The 16562-nt window shown below is 59.1% G+C and overlaps 1 protein-coding gene across 3 annotated transcripts in view; it reads right to left on the reverse strand.

The window, feature by feature from the left end:
• The window catches only part of MAPK8IP3 (mitogen-activated protein kinase 8 interacting protein 3), a 69218-nt gene that overhangs the window by 24229 nt on the left and 28427 nt on the right, over positions 1-16562 (reverse strand). For 2 of the 3 annotated variants that reach the window (XM_011957472.1, XM_011957471.1), the window contains exons 3-6: positions 13726-13796; positions 13354-13445; positions 4095-4236; positions 367-613 (exon numbers count right to left, since the gene is read on the reverse strand). In XM_011957472.1, the coding sequence (XP_011812862.1) occupies positions 367-613; positions 4095-4236; positions 13354-13445; positions 13726-13796 (552 nt within the window). Of the gene's footprint in view, positions 1-366; positions 614-4094; positions 4240-13353; positions 13446-13725; positions 13797-16562 lie in introns of all 3 variants that reach the window. The other variant, XM_011957470.1, reaches the window with a different exon arrangement.

Genomic DNA, 16562 nt, shown 5'->3' on the forward strand with positions numbered 1-16562 from the left:
CCAAATCCACATGTTGATAGATAACCCCTAGCATGACTGTATTTAGAGGCCGGGCCTTTCAAGAGGTGATTATGGTAAAACGAGGTCATGTGGTGGCTCTAATCCAATGGGGTTGTGTCCTTACAGGAATTGCAGATGAGGACACAGACACACCCAGGGGACGACTGTTGAGGACACAGGGAGAAGGTGGTGTCTACAGGAGGAACCCACCCTGCAAGCACCTTGGTCTTGGAGCCCAGCCTCCGGGCGGGGAGGACCCGTCTCTGCTGCCTGCACTGCCTGCCTCGCGCGTTTGTTTCACATTTACCCACACCAAGCCCTGCCTCCTGCCCGAGGGAGCCCAGAGCCCCGCAGGTGGGCGCCCACCTATGCTGACGTTGCGCATCTCCTGGGTGACCTGGACTTCCATGTTGCGGCTGTCGCGCTTCTCCCGGGCACGCTTGCTGCTCTTGGAGCCCACGCCATAGTCCCCCAGGGGCTGCAGGCTCTCGTTGAGGGGTGTGACGGCGGCCGAGGGCACAGAGGATGTGGGTGTGTTGGACTTGGTGCCTGTGGTGCTGGGTGTGGCGGCCGCTGAGGACTGGCCCGACTCGGACATTTCATCCTGAGGACACTAGGGCCAAACACAGAGAGGAGGGAGAGCGAGTCAGTGTGGGCCCCTGGCCTGCCTGAGGCCCCGCGCACCAGTGCCTTGCACTTTGCTTCGCTCAACACCCTGCGGGCCAGAGCTCCTCTGCCACCCGCCAGGCTAACCCTTCTGGGCCTCACCACTCCTGAGTGGCTCTGCTCATCCGGCTGCTGCCTCTGGCTCCTCAGAAGCAGTGCCACTCTCCTGAAATAGCTTGGAAAGGGGCTTTCCACTGGCGCCCTCCCCAGGACAATTGCTTGTAATGGGCCAGCGCCTTGCCGGGGATACAGCGGCAGCCCCCCGTAGCTTGTGGCTGCTCAGAAACAAGTCTAGCCCAGGCAGTGCAGAGGGCTCTGACGGGACCCAAGAGTTGGTCAGGCCGCCACTGCTGCCCAGTCACCATCGCTGTGCTAAAGAGTTCGAGGCTGGGCCCACCTGCGCCTGCCCCATGTTCCTCCCCGGGCTCAGGTCAGGGCCAGGGAAGACCATAAGGTGCTGACCCTGCGGCTTGACTGGACCAGAGCTCAGCCCTGAACACCAGCGCAAGTGCAAAGAAACCGCAATCCCCTTCTCACAGAACGGGACGCCACCAAGATATTCTGGGGGGTGGGGGCAGCCCAGATTATGAGAAACTGCAACCAGCTGTCTACCTCAGGAAGCTCGTTAGGGAGCAGCACATTCTATGTGATGAATACGGAATGCGAACATTCTTTCCAATGGTCTTTCCTAACAAAGATACTGAACCAGCCCAAGAAAAAGAGCCCCCAGCGTTCTCCTCTTAGCTGACCTGATCACCCCCCATGCAGAGCTTGCCCGTGGCCCCTGGCCCTCCTTGAGGTACAGGAAGAGGCAAGGCCTCAGAGGCTACTGTGTGTGTCCCAGGCAGCTGCTGGGGGGGAGGGTCCCGTGGTTTCTCAGAGGGCGCACCGCAGGGGACTCTAATGCTAAGGATCTCACCCAGGGAGGAGCTGACGGAGGGGGGGTGTCCAGCCCTCTCCACAGCCGACTTATACCGGCCTTTAAGTGACCAGGGCAGATGGGACTTCCAGAAGTCACGGCCAGTTCTGACCTCTGCCTCTGCCCGGCCTCTCTGGTCACCGCCAGGCTCAGGGCACGGGGCCTCTCTGTACCAGACACAGCCACTCGCTCAGAGGATAGATTTCTGCTTCACCTACCAGGCTCCTAAGTTTTTCTACAAGGAATCTCAAAATGACACACCTTCCTCTATAGTAGCCATTCTCAATCGGGCTGACTGCCCCGAGGGGATGCTTGCAAAGTCCAGAGACATTTTTGTGGTCACACATGAAGGGGGTGCTCCCGGCATTTGTGGGTGGAAGCCAGGGATCATGCTCCACACCCACTGTGTCCCAGAGGCCCAGGGCCATACGCGTCCAGCCCCAAAAGGTGAGCAGTGCCGAGGGAGAGCCCTCACACGGGCGCAGCCCGCCTCCTGGAGTGGCTTTGTGGAAATGTCCGAGATGGGCTGTGGCTCTGCAGCTGTGCCCAGTTTGAGAAGAAAACCCTTGCTCTTCACGTCACCACTCATGCTGGAGGAAGCGAGTACCGCTCACACAAGAGTCTGCGCTGACGTTCTCAGAGAACCTGTCTACCCAATGCGTCACAGGCACCCGGTGTCCCACTGGACTCTGCTACCACTCGGCACAGAGAAAACAGGGAACCCCACGTGGCCAGGCAGGGCGTAGCTGTGCACATCAGACAAACGCTTCTGGGCCACCTTCCTCCACGGCCGGGTCCCCGGCCTGCTCCTGACCCTCATGGTGGCTGTGGGGAATTCTGCAGTCTGACTGCGCCTCCCCTAGGTGCCCCTAGCTCTCTGTCACCCTATGGGGCCACCACTTACCCATGGGACACTCCCCCTGGCCACAACTTACCTAAAGGCAAACCTCTCAACCTCCTAAACATCAACGTGTAGCAGTGACCTCCAAATGCATTGAAAGAACCCAAACTCTTAGCGGTCATTCCTCACCATGAGTAGCCACAACTGTTTGGTTAAAACACTGAAAATACAGTACATAAAAACAAAAACAAAACAAAACAAAAAACAACAAAAAAATTAAGAAATTAGAAAACCTCAAAACCTAGAGCATAAAATAAAAAGAACTTAAATGTAATAATTTAAAATAAAGAAAAATCAAATAAAACACACCCATGAACGAAAACATAAAACACTACAATTTATGGAGAGAGACGATCTCGGACAACGCAGGAGGTGAAAGGAAAGACAACATGAGAAGAAGAGCGGGCCCAGAGCAGGCCTGAGGAGACGGCCCGGAGGCCAGAGAGCGTCAAGCAAGGGCTCCCCCCGGCTGAGGCTGACGTGTCTTCAGAGGCCTATGGGCAGGTCCCAGCTCCAGGTCCAGGGAGTGTGGGCCAGAGAGAGTGAGAGGAGGTGGGCCCAGGGAGCCTGCAGCCCCGCCGCCCTCTCTCCAGCCCTGAGCACGGGGAGGACAGGGGAGTGTGCTGGGGGACGAGCGTCCCAGATGCCATGGGGGAGCTCCCTCCCAGAGCAGCACAACGGCAGGTGGGCTGACGGAGCAGGAGCCTGCAGCAGCCCCCACAGGCACGATGGACACTCAGGGGTGGAATGACAGTCAGCAAAGCGTGCTGCAGGAAGCTTCTGGAGAAGTCCCAGATCCCACATCCACCAGCCCAACCCAGCCCACAGGTCCAGGGGCTCTGCCTCTGTGGACATCCTCCGACGGCCCCTGTGGGAAATCCACCAGACCCGGGGCACCCCCTCTTCCCCGGAAGGTGGCCGTCTTTACCTGGCACTGAGGCCAGTGGGCTGACAGGCCAAAACCGGCGGTAAGCGACCTGGGGCCCTGAACGAGCGGCCTGGCTCTGTGCCCCTGCGCTCTGAGGTGCCCCCACTGGCTGGCTGTGAGTACCTGCTGGGGCCGGGCTCTGCCTTCTCCAACCCAGAACCCAGGAAGTGTTACCAGCAACAGGCAGGGAGGGGCCCAGAGAAAAGGAGCTTTCTCTTCACCTTTCTGCAAATGGAGGGCAAACCCCACACTCTAGACGCCGATGTTCCCCCGAGAGCAGAGGCGCGGCTCTCAGGGGCAGGCTGTCCGGCTGGAGCCCAGGCGAGGGTGAGGCTTTACGTGGGGGTGTGGTTTGAGAGAGGGTCACTAAGCTCAATCCTGACAGGCCCTGGACACCCCCGGCTACAGAGTAGTCAATCCAAGGGCAGGGAGGTCTAGCCTGGACCAGCAGGTGCCGACGCGAGGCCGCGTGGAGCAGCCACAGCCGCACAGGGCCTGCTGGGCAGCCTGAGCCCCTGACACCCTGGCTGGGTTTCTCCAGCCTGCCACACATGCGGGGAGAGGACGAGTGGCCCAGAGAGAGCGGCGAAGGGCTGCCTGCAGACGGGGCTCCCGCCCCAGTGAACGGCGAGCACCAGCAACAGGGAGGAGCCTCTCACTCCACGGCACGGCTATAAAACCTGGTAGCTGGAGCTGGACTGCAGCTGGCCGAGGTCACTCAGGTGCCAGTGGTCCCCCGCAGGCACGAGCTTGCCCCCCATCTGTGCACGTACCGTGCCGTCAGCCAGGGGGAACACATTCAGGGAGGTGGGGCGCTCCTTCCTGCTGAAATGGGGGGCGAGAGGAGAGGAAGCGATGGTTAGAGGGTGGCCGTGAAGAGAACCCAAGCCCTCCCAGGACAAGCAGGCCTTGAGTGACAGGCCGCTCCACACCAGCCCGCAGCCCCAGCTTGAGCATCTACTCAGTTACGATCCTACATGGGGTTTCCCCTCCCATGATGCTGCAGCTTCTCATTTTTAAGTTCAATTTTAAACGGACACAAGCCAGGTGTGCTGAGAAGCCCCACAGCAGGGCTGGCCACGGGACTTGGTATCACAGTCAGCGCCGTGCGGCCACCATGAGCAATGCCTTTGTGGACCGTGGTCTTCTGCGCGCCCAGCCCTGCCTCCCTGTGGTGTTACCGCCGGCCCTGCCTCTGCCCCCGGCACCAGCAGAGGGAATCCAGCCTTCCTGCCCCTGTGCCTCGCTCCTTGGCCTCTCCTGCCCATCCTCATTGCTCCTGTTTGTGAGGCTGCCTCACTGCAAAATATCTGAACACGACACGTGCAGAGTAAGGACTGACCCTGACACATCTGCCGGAGCCGGAGCCTAAGCCTGAGGGGCGTCTTCTCCCTCCCCACTCATCCTCTCTGCTGTCAGGGAGCCCCGAGCCTGAAGACGGACCCTGGGACAGCCTGGCCTTGGACAGCCTGGCAAGACAGTAGGAGTGTCTGGGAGCTGGAGCTGTCAGGACAGTGCTCGGTGCCCCCTGCTGTGGGCTCAGTCCCTAGGGACGACCTCCTGTGAGCCATAAGCAGAGCGGGGATGGAGCCTAAGGTCCCCGTTCACACCCTCCTCCACGGGAGGCTTCCAATCAACAGCCCAGAGGTCCCAGAGGCCAGGCCGACTCCCCACCTCCTCAGGTCTGGGGGGGGCAGGCCACGCAGTCCGACCCTGGAGCCCACACTGCCCGGGGCTATTCAGGACAAGAATTTAGAGTCTGCTGGCACCACAGCCTCTGCTGCTTACATCTCAGTCCTGAGGCTGTGGGTGGGAAGGGAGCTTCCTCAGGGGTCCAAGGAACCCGCTCTGGCCATGCTTGGAGGATGCAGATGGCAACGCGGGAGCGCAGCGGGCGCTGCTGACTGGGAACTCTGAAGAATGACCCTGGGAAGGGGTCTCTCCTTGTGGGGTGCATACAGCTCAGGGGACTGGCCGCCTGGTCTGTTATGTTCAGGACAACACCGTATCCTGTAGCACAAGGGTCCCAGGGCCAGCTGGGACCGGACTGTGCCATCTTGGCCGCTGGTCCATGGCACTCAAGCTGTGCTGGCAATAGCCATGAGGTTGCCTGGCCACCGTGAAGGCAGCCAGCCACCAGGCCCAGGGAGCATGAACCCAGTGGGAGGCTGGGCCTCAACTGCCCCGTCCGTGCCAGGGGCCTCCTGGTCCCACTTCCACTGGGCTCCCAACGCTGGTGCGGGGAGCGCCTCTCCTGAGGCCCAGTCTTGACGCCATCAGACACGTTTCAGTCCCTAGACCGAAAGCGATGTGGTCCCGGCTGTCACCAGATGCTACAGGGGACAGCAGGGACAGAGGGACCTCTGGCCTCCCAGGAGGCCAAAGGAATGCACGTACGGCTCTCCCACCCACACAGCTCCATGACGGCTGCAGCTCAGCCAGGCCACCGCCTCCGATGGAAATCACCCGGGATCAAGAGCTGCCTTCGCTCTTTCCTTTGCTCTTCCTCACTGGCCCCCAGGCCCTGGCCTCAGGCTCGTGAGCGTTTGCCGACTAACCCCGTACTCCCGATGTGCCCTCGCAGCTCCCTCAGGGGATGCAGATGCTCCCTGGTTCAGAGACCACCGCCCCAGGGGTCACGCCACCCTCGGGATCACGCTGCCCTTGGGATCATGGGTGTGCTGCCGGCTCTGACACAGGCTGGTGAGGGAGGGAGCTGGGCGACGAGTCCAGGTCCGACTGATGCAGAAGGGGGCCTTCCTTGGCCCGTTGCCCCCCGAGTCAGCACCAGCCCCACCTGACCCACACCCCTCCTTAGCAGGAGTCAGCGCTGTGCCTTCGTCTGTGACCGAGGCGGTACTTGTGGAGCGAGGGCAGAGCATGGACGGCCTGGAGGGCAGCGCTGTCTGGCTGCGTGGCTGTGCAGGGGGCTCAGCGGTTGTCACCTTCTCGGTGTCAGTCTCATGAACACGGCCAGGCGGCCCTTCCGACCTCTCACATCTGCCACAGGAAACACCTCACAGCAGACCAAGCAGCCATCTTGGGCTGATAACTGACGCCCTAACGTGCCCGCTGTTCGGCCCCCAGCACCACAGTAGACACACCTCATGGGTTTTACCTTTTCCTCCACGACTGGCGAGGACTGCAGGGCAGCGACAGACACGGCAGCACACGGCAGCGACAGCACAGAGGGCGAGACAAGGAGACAGGCGTTAGAGGGCGTGGCAGCAGCGTGTGCACACGCTACATGGATGGTCAGCATGTGGTGATGGCACAGAAGGCGAGACAAGGAGACAGGTGTTAGAGGGTGTGGGCAGCAGCATGCACACACGCTCACATGCCCGGTCGCACGCTTGCACGGACGGTCACACAGACGGTCAGCATGTGATGATAAGGAGACAGGCGTTAGATGGCGTGGCAGCAGCGTGTGCACACGCCTGCATGGATGGTCACACAGACGCCCAAACGGATGGTCACACGCTCACACGAACGCTCACACGGTCACACGCTCAAACGGATGGTCACATGGATGGTCACACGGACACTCATATGGACGCTCACACGGTCACACGCTCACACAGACGGTCACGCTCACACGGACGGTCACACACTCACACAGACGCTCACACGGACGGTCACGCTCACATGGACAGTCACACAGACGGTTATACAGACACACAGACGGTCACACACACGGATGTTCACATGCTCACACAGTCACATGGACACTCGGACTTTCACATGGATGCTAGCATGGATGGTCACATGCTCACACAGACGGTCACACGGACACTCACACGCTCACATGGATGCTCACACGGTCACACGGCCGCTCACATGGTCACATGCTCACATGGACGGTCACACGGATGCTCACACTCACACAGATGGTCATGCTCACATGGACGGTCACATGGATGGTCACATGGATGCTCACACGCTCACATGGATGCTCACACAGACGGTCAAACACTCACACAGATGGTCACGTGGACGGTCACACATACGGTGAGATGCTCACATAGACGCTCACATGGACACTCACACAGATGGTCACATGCTCACATGGACCATCATACAGATGGCCACACGGACACTCACATGGATGGTCACATGCTCACACGGACACACATGCTCACATGGACGGTCACATGGATGGTCACATGCTTACATAGACACTCACATGGTCACATGAATGGTCACACGGACACATGGATGGTCACATGAATGGTCACATGCTCATAGTCACACGCTTACTCGGATACTCACGCTCACATGGATGGTCACATGGATGCTCACACGGATGGTCATACACTCACACGGATGCTCACATGGACGGTCACATACTCACACGGATGGTCACACACTCACACGGATGGTCACACACTTACACAGACGGTCACACACCCACATGGATGGTCACACGCTCACATGAACGGTCACACAGACACTCATGTGGATGGTCACACGGATGGTCACACGCTCACATGGACGGTCACATGGACGGTCATACGGACAGTCACGCTCACTCGGACACTCACATGGATGGTCACACGCTTGGATGGTCACATGGACGGTCACATAGACGCTCACACAGATGGTCACATGCTCACAGGGATGCTCACATGGCCACTCACATGGACGCTCACACGGACAGTCATACGGACGGTCACATACTCACTCGGATGCTCACACGGATGCTTACACGGACGTTCACATGGATGGTCACATGCTCACATGGACGCTCACACGCTCACATGGACGCTTACACAGTCACATGCTCACACAGACACACAGATGCTCACATGGATGCTCACACGTTCACACGGATGGATGCTCAACACGGACGGTCACATGCTCACACGGATGCTCACACGCTCACACAGAAACTCACACGGATGCTCACACGATGGTCACATGCTCACACGGACACTCACACAGATGCTCACATGGATGCTCACACGCTCACACGGACTGCCAGCATGTGGTGATGTAAGGCACGCAGGGCCGCCGTGCCCCGATGAGACAGAAGCCACACACAGGCACCCACGAGGGACAGACACGTGACACACGAGCCCGCTTGGCTTTGACAAGAGGCCCCGAAACGGGGCTGTGTGGCAGTTCAGCCAGTGCCACGTGTCCCCAGTTCAGTGTGCTGTGCGAATGTCTCAAGACAGCGCCCGGCACATGTGTACACGTGGCACGCGGTGACGGCACACACGCGGCTTCAGAGACACACACACTCCTGCCCGCAAGCCCTCTGCAGCAGTGATCCGAGAACACTGCCTGGTGTTTGCACTTAACACCGAGTGTATTCCAGACACACATTCACGAAGCCACGCCAGGCGTGAAGGAAAATGTCTGTCTGGGTCAGGAGGGATGGCGCTCAGCACTGAGGATGGACGGTGCCCTCATGGCGAGCCAAGGGGTTCTGACTGAGCAGATGGGACTGACTCAAATATGTGTTCCCCAAGGGACCAAAAGTTGCGGCAGGTCAGAGTCCACACCAAAGGAGAGAGAGCAGGTTCTAACAGGGACGGGCTCCTTCTAGCTCAACGGCCCAGCAACAGCACAGATCACCAAGGCTTGTCCCAGTGTCCCTGACCCCACAAAGGCAAGCACTGGGGATAGGGGAGGGGGCTGTGCCTTCCTCCTTCAGCCGGCTCACGCCTTCAGAGGTGTGAGGCTGTGGCTGCCGTCCACATCTGCAGGCAGGTGGCAGATAGCACGTGAGCCCCGCCCTCTCCTTCCCAGGCAGGGGACACACCAGCCCAGAGGTGGCTCTTGATGTTACCACTGCAACAGCAGGCGCGACCGATTCCGTGCGCTGGTAATGCAGCTCAGCACCACTGCTGGCCAGGGAGGGAGGCAGGGGCAGCCCAGCCACAGCCCTGGTCCTCCTGTTGCTCCCCACGGAGCACGCTCCTCTCAGGGCCACAGCACGCTCAGGGAGACCGGGCCGCCAGCCCCAGCCCCTTCTTCCCACGGGGCCAACATCTTCTCACACGCTATGGAGATCTGGCAAGGAGGTCCAGGGGCCGAAGCGATGCAGTCGCTCAGACCCCACTGCAAGTGCCTTCTGGCTGGATCCCGTCATGGCAACCAAAGCTTTGGCGTGAATCTGGATAAGAGACCTCTCCTGCAGAGGTGCAGGACTCCTGCTTCACAAATGGAGGCCTCCAGGGTCCATGGCTGGGGAAGGCCCCTACCACACAGCCACTGCTGCTGGCATTGCCCCCACGGCCGGTGCCAAAAGTCCCGTGTGCCCAGAAGAAGTGAATGGCTGGGGCCAGGTCAGACAGAAGGACTTGGTTGTGGCAGCACTGACAGGAGAGCGCCCTAGATCCATCCTGTACAAAATGATTGAGGGGCTTCTTCCAGAGGGCACGGTCTGGTTCCCTGACAGGAACGCAGCAGCCCTGACATGGCCTTCAGGAGCTGTGGTGGAGCTGCACAGGGGACCCCAGCAGTGGGGCCCTGACAAGGATGAGGCGCACCACTGTGGGGCTTCCCCCTGAACTCTCAGCACCAGGAGGAGCTGAGGGACGGGTGCGGTGCCCAGCCCAGATGCAGCTCAGGGCCCTGGGTACCACAGAGACACCTCGACAGCAGGTTCCCGGGCCACCTTCTGCCTCACACGAGAGAAACATGCAGGACAAAGTACTCCTTGCCCCGCAGCCGCGTGTCTCTTCCAGGTGGGCCTGGCCTGGCCCATGACGACGGCAGGGTCAGGTGGCTCTGGAGCTGGGGCAGCCTCTGCTCTTGGCTGAGCTCACGTGGCCGTGGGGCTCTCAGGACCTCTCGGGTGGTCTGTGGGCCTGGGGTGGGGACCACCGCGACTGTGAACCTGGGCTCTCGGCCGGCGTCCTGAGTTCACACGTCACACCTCTGGGATCTGGGATGAACTGGGCACACTGTTGCTGGGCTCCTCCTGCCCATACGCCCTCCGGCACGGCCTCTGAGGTGCTCCTCTCTGAGGCTGCGCTGGCAGGGAGGCAGCTGAAGGTTCTGGAATGCTGCAGCTCCCGGGGGATGACCAAACTGCCCGCCTCTGCCCCCAGCTCCCCACAAAAACAACACGAAGATCCTGGTTCCAGGTTAGATTTTGATTCCAGTTAGCTGGGAATCCTCTTCCAACTGCCGAGAGCCAGAGGTGAGGATGTCCCAGCATGCGTGCCATGAGGCGGGAGCTGTGAATGAGAATCTCCCACTCTGAGATCTGACGGAAACAACTGCAAGGCTTTCACAGCTTGCCAAGCTGGCATCCGCACGCCCTGGTGTGGTTCTCACGGTGCTCCGGGTGGGCGGATGGCCGGCGCCGCCCATTCTCCGGGCGAGTGCTTATCACAGGACAACTGCAGGTCCCTCCTCCAGCTGAGAGCAAAGAGACTGCCTGAGGACCCGCTGCTGCAGGCTTCACGGCACCCCCCGGCCAGCCGGGCCTTCGCGCACACCATGCGTTTGCTCTCACGTCCAGAGACTCGGAAGCAGTCTTACAGCTTCTCCTGTACCATCTGGAACGTGACCCATGAAGCCCAGAGCTGGACGTCCTGGCTCTTCTCGTTTGCAGGTGTAACCCCAGAACAGGCAGGCACGAAGCAGCTTTCGCAGCTGGCCAGGCCTTGATGGGGTGTGAGGGAGGCTTTTGCCATTGCAGCCCTGGCTGTGGGAGGCTCGGGGGCAGAAACAGACTTCCCCGCCTCCAGCTGCCCCAGCTCTGTGGCACAGGGGCTTCTGACTTCATGCCCCTGCTCCCCGCTGCTATACTCAGAACGACAGCGACAACCTCCCCAGCCCAGGTCACGTCTCTGGTCTCCCATGGCCAGTCCCCTGGAGCTGGCAATACCCTGGCAAGATCTTTGATGCTCTGCTCCCTGGGGCCTGCAGCCCAGCTTCCTCCTAACTCAAAGGGCACAGAAAATGGAGAGGAACCCAGTCTGGGCAGGCTCCCCCCGCTCTCTGAGGAAAAGCAGCACTGAGCCCTGGAAACCCACCGATATCCCCACCCTGTGGAAGGAATGAGACTCAGTACAGGGCTGGCCAAGGCTCCCGGCTCATCCACACAGTTATTTGAGGCAGAATGTTCTAGAAAGTCCCGCAAACACTAAACCATTGCCCCGAGGGGAAATATGTACACATGCAGGTACGCATATAAGATTGTGACCTCAAGTCCTCAAAGCAATGCATCCCGGTCAGTTCTATTTCCTTTATTTTACTAAAGCGAAAAGGAGGTTGGAAATATAGGGTGACTGACCACCCCACTAACTGGTGTCACAGCTGGGCTTGGAGCCCCCTGGTACTGGCCCCAGCACAGGCCTCATGCATGACACGTGACACTGTCTGGCCCTCCTGTCTCCTCCCCAGGCATCCGGACAGGAGCTGAACAGGGGGCAGAACATCGCTTTGTCCACCTCCGTGGGGAGCCAGCACAGGCGCTCCCATCTCTCCCCGTGTGCCTGTCTGCAAAGGACTGTGAAGTGCTCTGAGCACTCATTTCCTTTCTTTCTTTTCGGAGACAGGGTCTCACTCTAGCACCCAGGCTGGAGCGTGGTGGTGCGATCTTGGCTTGCTGCTACCTCCGCCTCCCGGGTTCAGGTGATTCTCCTGTGTCAGCCTCCAGAGTAGCTGGGACTACAGACATGCACCACCACACCCAGCTAATTTTGGTATTTTTAGTAGGAACGGGGTTTCACCATGTTGGACAGGCTGGTCTCAAACTCCTGACCTCAAGTGATCTGCCCGCCTCAACCTTCCAAAGTGTTGGGATTACAGGTGTGAGCTATCGCGCCCACCCTGAATTTTTTTTTTTTTTTTTTGAGACACCGTCTCGCTCTGTTGCCCAGGCTGGAGTGCAGTGGTACGATCTTGGCTCACTGCAACCTCTGCCTCCCAGGTTCAAGTGATTCCCCTGCCTCAGTGTCCAGAGTAGCTGGGACTACAGGCACCTGCCACCACTCCCGGCTAATTTTTTGTATTTTTAGTAGCGACGGGGTTTCACTGTGTTAGCCAGGATGGTCTCGATCTCCTGATCTTGTGATCTGCCCGCCTCGGCCTCCCAAAGTGCTGGAATGGCAGGCTTGAGCCAGTGCGCCCGGTCTAATTTTTGTATTTTTAATAGAGACAGGGTTTCACCACATCGGTCAGGCTAGTCTCGAGCTCCTGACCTCAAGTGATTCACCCACCTCGGCCTCCCAAAGTGCTGGAATTACAGGCGTGAGCCACCATGCTAGCCTCTTTTTTTGTTGTTTATTCTTTGACCTCACATGAGCAGATGATTTTCTTATTTTATTTCGTAGAGACAGGGGCTCACTCTGCTGCCCAGGCGGGCGTGTAGAGGCGCGACTGTAGCTCACTGCAGCCTCCAGCCCCTGGGCTCAAGCTATCCTCCTCTCTCGGCCTCCTGAGTAGCTGCGACTATAGGCAGTTATTTGAGGCAGTATGTCCTAGAAGTGCCACCCCATGCTTAGTTAATTTTTAAACTTTTTTTTTTTTTTTTTTTTGTAAAGACAAGATCTTGCTGGTTGCCCAAGCTGAGCTCGAACTCCTGGGCTCAAGTAATCCTCCTGCCTTGGCCTCCCAAAGTTCTAGGATTACAGGCATAAGTCACTGTGCCCGGCTGAGGTCACAGATACATTTTAGTGAGTAGATAAATTTGCAAACACAGAATATGTGGATAGTAAGGGTTAAATGTGTGCAAGCTTCCTGGGGCCTCCCTGACTGAACTGTGGACCAAGCAGAAGGGACACAGGGGCTCCACGCAGGCCCGTCGCCCAGGGCAGCCCCCCTACATCACTGCTCAGCCACGCTCCAACCAGCTCCCTCCTCCTGGGTCTCCAGAGCGCTCCCTGTCGTCCTGAGCCCAGAGCGCGGACCATAACAAGCGCCATGACCCCGGCCCGTCCCTGCCCTGCACACCTCCGCCCGCCGCGCCCCGCATACCTCCGCCCCGGCAGGCTGCTCTCGGTCTGGCTGTTTCCTCCGACCTGCTGCATCTTGGACCTCTCGATGTGCTCCACATAGGTTTGTATCATCTGCGAGGAGGGAAACGTCTGCATTAGCTCTGCCGTCGGGGGCTCTCTCCCTCCCCTCTCTAACCTGTGAGGCTTTTCCGGCTGCCCTGTGGGGGCAGAAATCAAGACAGCGTCCTGGAGGGGAATCTAACCAGCCTGAGGCTGACAGCCTTCAAGCCTGGCAGCAAATGCCAGAAAAGGGACCCACTAGGGAAGAAAACCACGGTCCGCAAGAGTCGCAGGCATCAGGCCGCGGCCCTCTCTCGAACCCTCGCCTCTGCGCCTGCCTCTGGGCACCCACCTCTGTGTGCCGCTGGTGTAGGGCATTATACTCCTTCTTCATCTCCGACTCCCGCTCCTCCAACCGGGAAACTGGAAAACACAGTCACTGTCTGAGCCGCACAAGTCGCTTCTCGATGGCCCTGAACTCCTCTGGGTTGTAACCGTGGAGGGAGAGGGTTCCAGGACAAGGCTGGGGCCTGGGGCAACCAGCAGCAGCCCTGCAAGTACAGGGCCGTCTGGGGGGCTGCTGTGTGCGCGCTGTGCCATGGGAGAACACTCGGCTCTGTTGGGAGTTAAATATGGGGGTGGGGAAACCCACAGGCGCTCTCTGTGCTAAAGTCAGCCAGGAGCCTGAGATGCAGGCAAAACCCAGGCACGCCAGGCACGGGAACAGGTGCACAAGAAGCTTGTGGGAGGAGGCAGGATTCAAAATGAGTAACCTCCAAGACAAGTCAAAGGGACGCGCCTGGCAGAACAAGCAGCGGGGTCCCGCACACACGCCAAGGGCTGGGGAGACCAATCATGACCGCGCGCCTTCTGGGCTGACAGTCACGTCTCCCTTAAACGGGAGGCCCCCCGTGACACCAACATGGTCCCCTCTGGCCCCAGATGTGCTCTGCCCAAGAGATGCAGAAGCAGCATGACAGGCCTGGCCCCAGATGTGCTCTGCCCAAGAGATGCAGAAGCAGCATGAAGGCCGATGGGCATCCGCACCCAGGGACCCCACTCCACGTCCCGCTGATGGAGCATGCGTGCCCCCGGCCTGATGGCCGCCTCCACGGCTATGTTCAAACCTCAGCTCTGTCCTGCAGCACACCAATGGGGAGGGCTGGCGTGGCGAGGTGAGAGACAGCCCCGGGGAGCACATGGTAAGGTCCTCCACCAGCTTGTGCCCTGTCCTCAGCGTGCTGCCCTCCCATCCTCCCCGGCTTACTGGTGTCTGTTTGGAAATGACTTCACAGATTATGTGGTTCAACATCTCACTCTGGCCATCCTGCTCTGCGGCCTGCGGGGTAGCTGGCCCGGCATAGCCTGGGAGGCTGCGGCTGCCTACGCTGGGCTCTTGCATCTCTACCAGGCACCCAGGGAGGCTGCGCTGCCAGCATGGGGATCCCATCCAGAGGTGCAGCACAGGCGTCAGCGCCAAGCGGTCAGTCTGCTCTTCCCTAAGGAGCCGGAAGTGCTTGCAGACATCACACCTGACACACGTGACTTAGACACAGCACCCAATAGCATAACTCACAGATGCCACACCTGACACACGCCATACAGACACTGCACACAACACAGGACTTACAGACAGGACACCCGACACATGTGACTAACATGCTGCACGCAGCAACTGTGACTAACACACAGTAAATAACACACAGCTCACAGATGCTGCACAAAGCACATAACACTCACAGATGCCACACACAGCACACAAGTCACACAGACGCCGCACATAGCACACAATGCCGCACACAGACACTCAGATGCTGCACGCAGTGCACAACTCACAGACCCGCACACAGCACACGACACACAGATGCCGCACACAGCACAAGACACACAGACGCCACACACAGCACACAACTCAGTTGCCAAACACAGCACTCAACACTCACAGATGCCGCACACAGCACACGAGTTATAGACAGTGCACGCTACACACGTGTAACTGGCTGCTGGAGGAGGGAGCCAATCAGCCATCCCAGGTTTGTGCTGACCCCGGCAACGGCTGTGGCCGCGGGAGGGGCTGCCTGTCTGTGGGATCAGAGCCCCGCAGCCTCTCTGTGAGCTCGCGCCGGGGCAGAGCACAGCCACCACCTGGAGGGAGCCTGGGGCCAGCTCTCTGCCCTCATCTGGTCCCCACTTCTGGTGCCGGCCCAGTGAACAGCCTCAGCCTGTAATTTGATTTCCTTTTTTTTGAGACAGGGTCTCTCTCTGTCACCCAGGCTAGGGTGCAGTGGTGTGATCAAGGCTTACGGCAGCCTCTGCCTCCTGGGTTTGAGCAATCCCCTACCTCAGCTTCCCAAGTAGCTGGGCCCACAAGTCTGTGAGCCACCATGACCAGCTAATTTTTGTATTTTTTGTAGAGATGGGGTTTCACCAGGTTGCCCAGGCTGGTCTTGAACTCTTGAGCTCAAGGGATCCTCCCACCTCGGCCTCCCAAAGTGTGGAAGTTACAGGTGTGAACCACTGTTCCCAGCCCTGCCTGTAATTTGAGCTTATGTTTTTCTCCTTCTAAGATGAGAGCTAAGAATGTTTCACACGGCCGGGCGCAGTGGCTCAAGCCTGTAATCCCAGCACTCTGGGAGGCCGAGACGGGCGGATCACGAGGTCAGGAGATCGAGACCATCCTGGCTAACATGGTGAAACCCTGTCTCTACCAAAAAAAAACACAAAAAGCTAGCCGGGCGAGGTGGCGGGCGCCTCTAGTCCCAGCTACTCGGGAGGCTGAGGCAGGAGAATGGCGTGAACCCGGGAGGCGGAGCTTGCAGTGAGCCGAGATCCGGCCACTGCACTCCAGCCCGGGCGACAGAGCGAGACTCCGTCTCAAAAAAAAAAAAAGAATGTTTCACACACGAAATGCACTGGAAGCTGAGGGGCCAGAAGAGACTCTGTAATTATGTAAAGGCATGACCTAGGTATGCTCAGCACGGCCCTTAGGCTTGCCCTGCGCTGTGAACGCCGGCGCGTGCACCTGTGTGTGGAAGCTGCCACCGCGGTCACCCTCTGGCCCCAGACTCGCCAGCAGGTCACTGTCAGCACAGCAGCCTTTAGGCCTTGGCTGGGGATAGCAGTAGGTCTAACATATCGAAACACTTTCTTTCCCCAATTTGATCTTAACTTTTCAGAGATGAAGGAACC

Source organism: Colobus angolensis, unplaced genomic scaffold (genome assembly GCF_000951035.1).
Source record: "Colobus angolensis palliatus isolate OR3802 unplaced genomic scaffold, Cang.pa_1.0 Scaffold443, whole genome shotgun sequence".
Classification (NCBI taxonomy): domain Eukaryota; kingdom Metazoa; phylum Chordata; class Mammalia; order Primates; family Cercopithecidae; genus Colobus; species Colobus angolensis.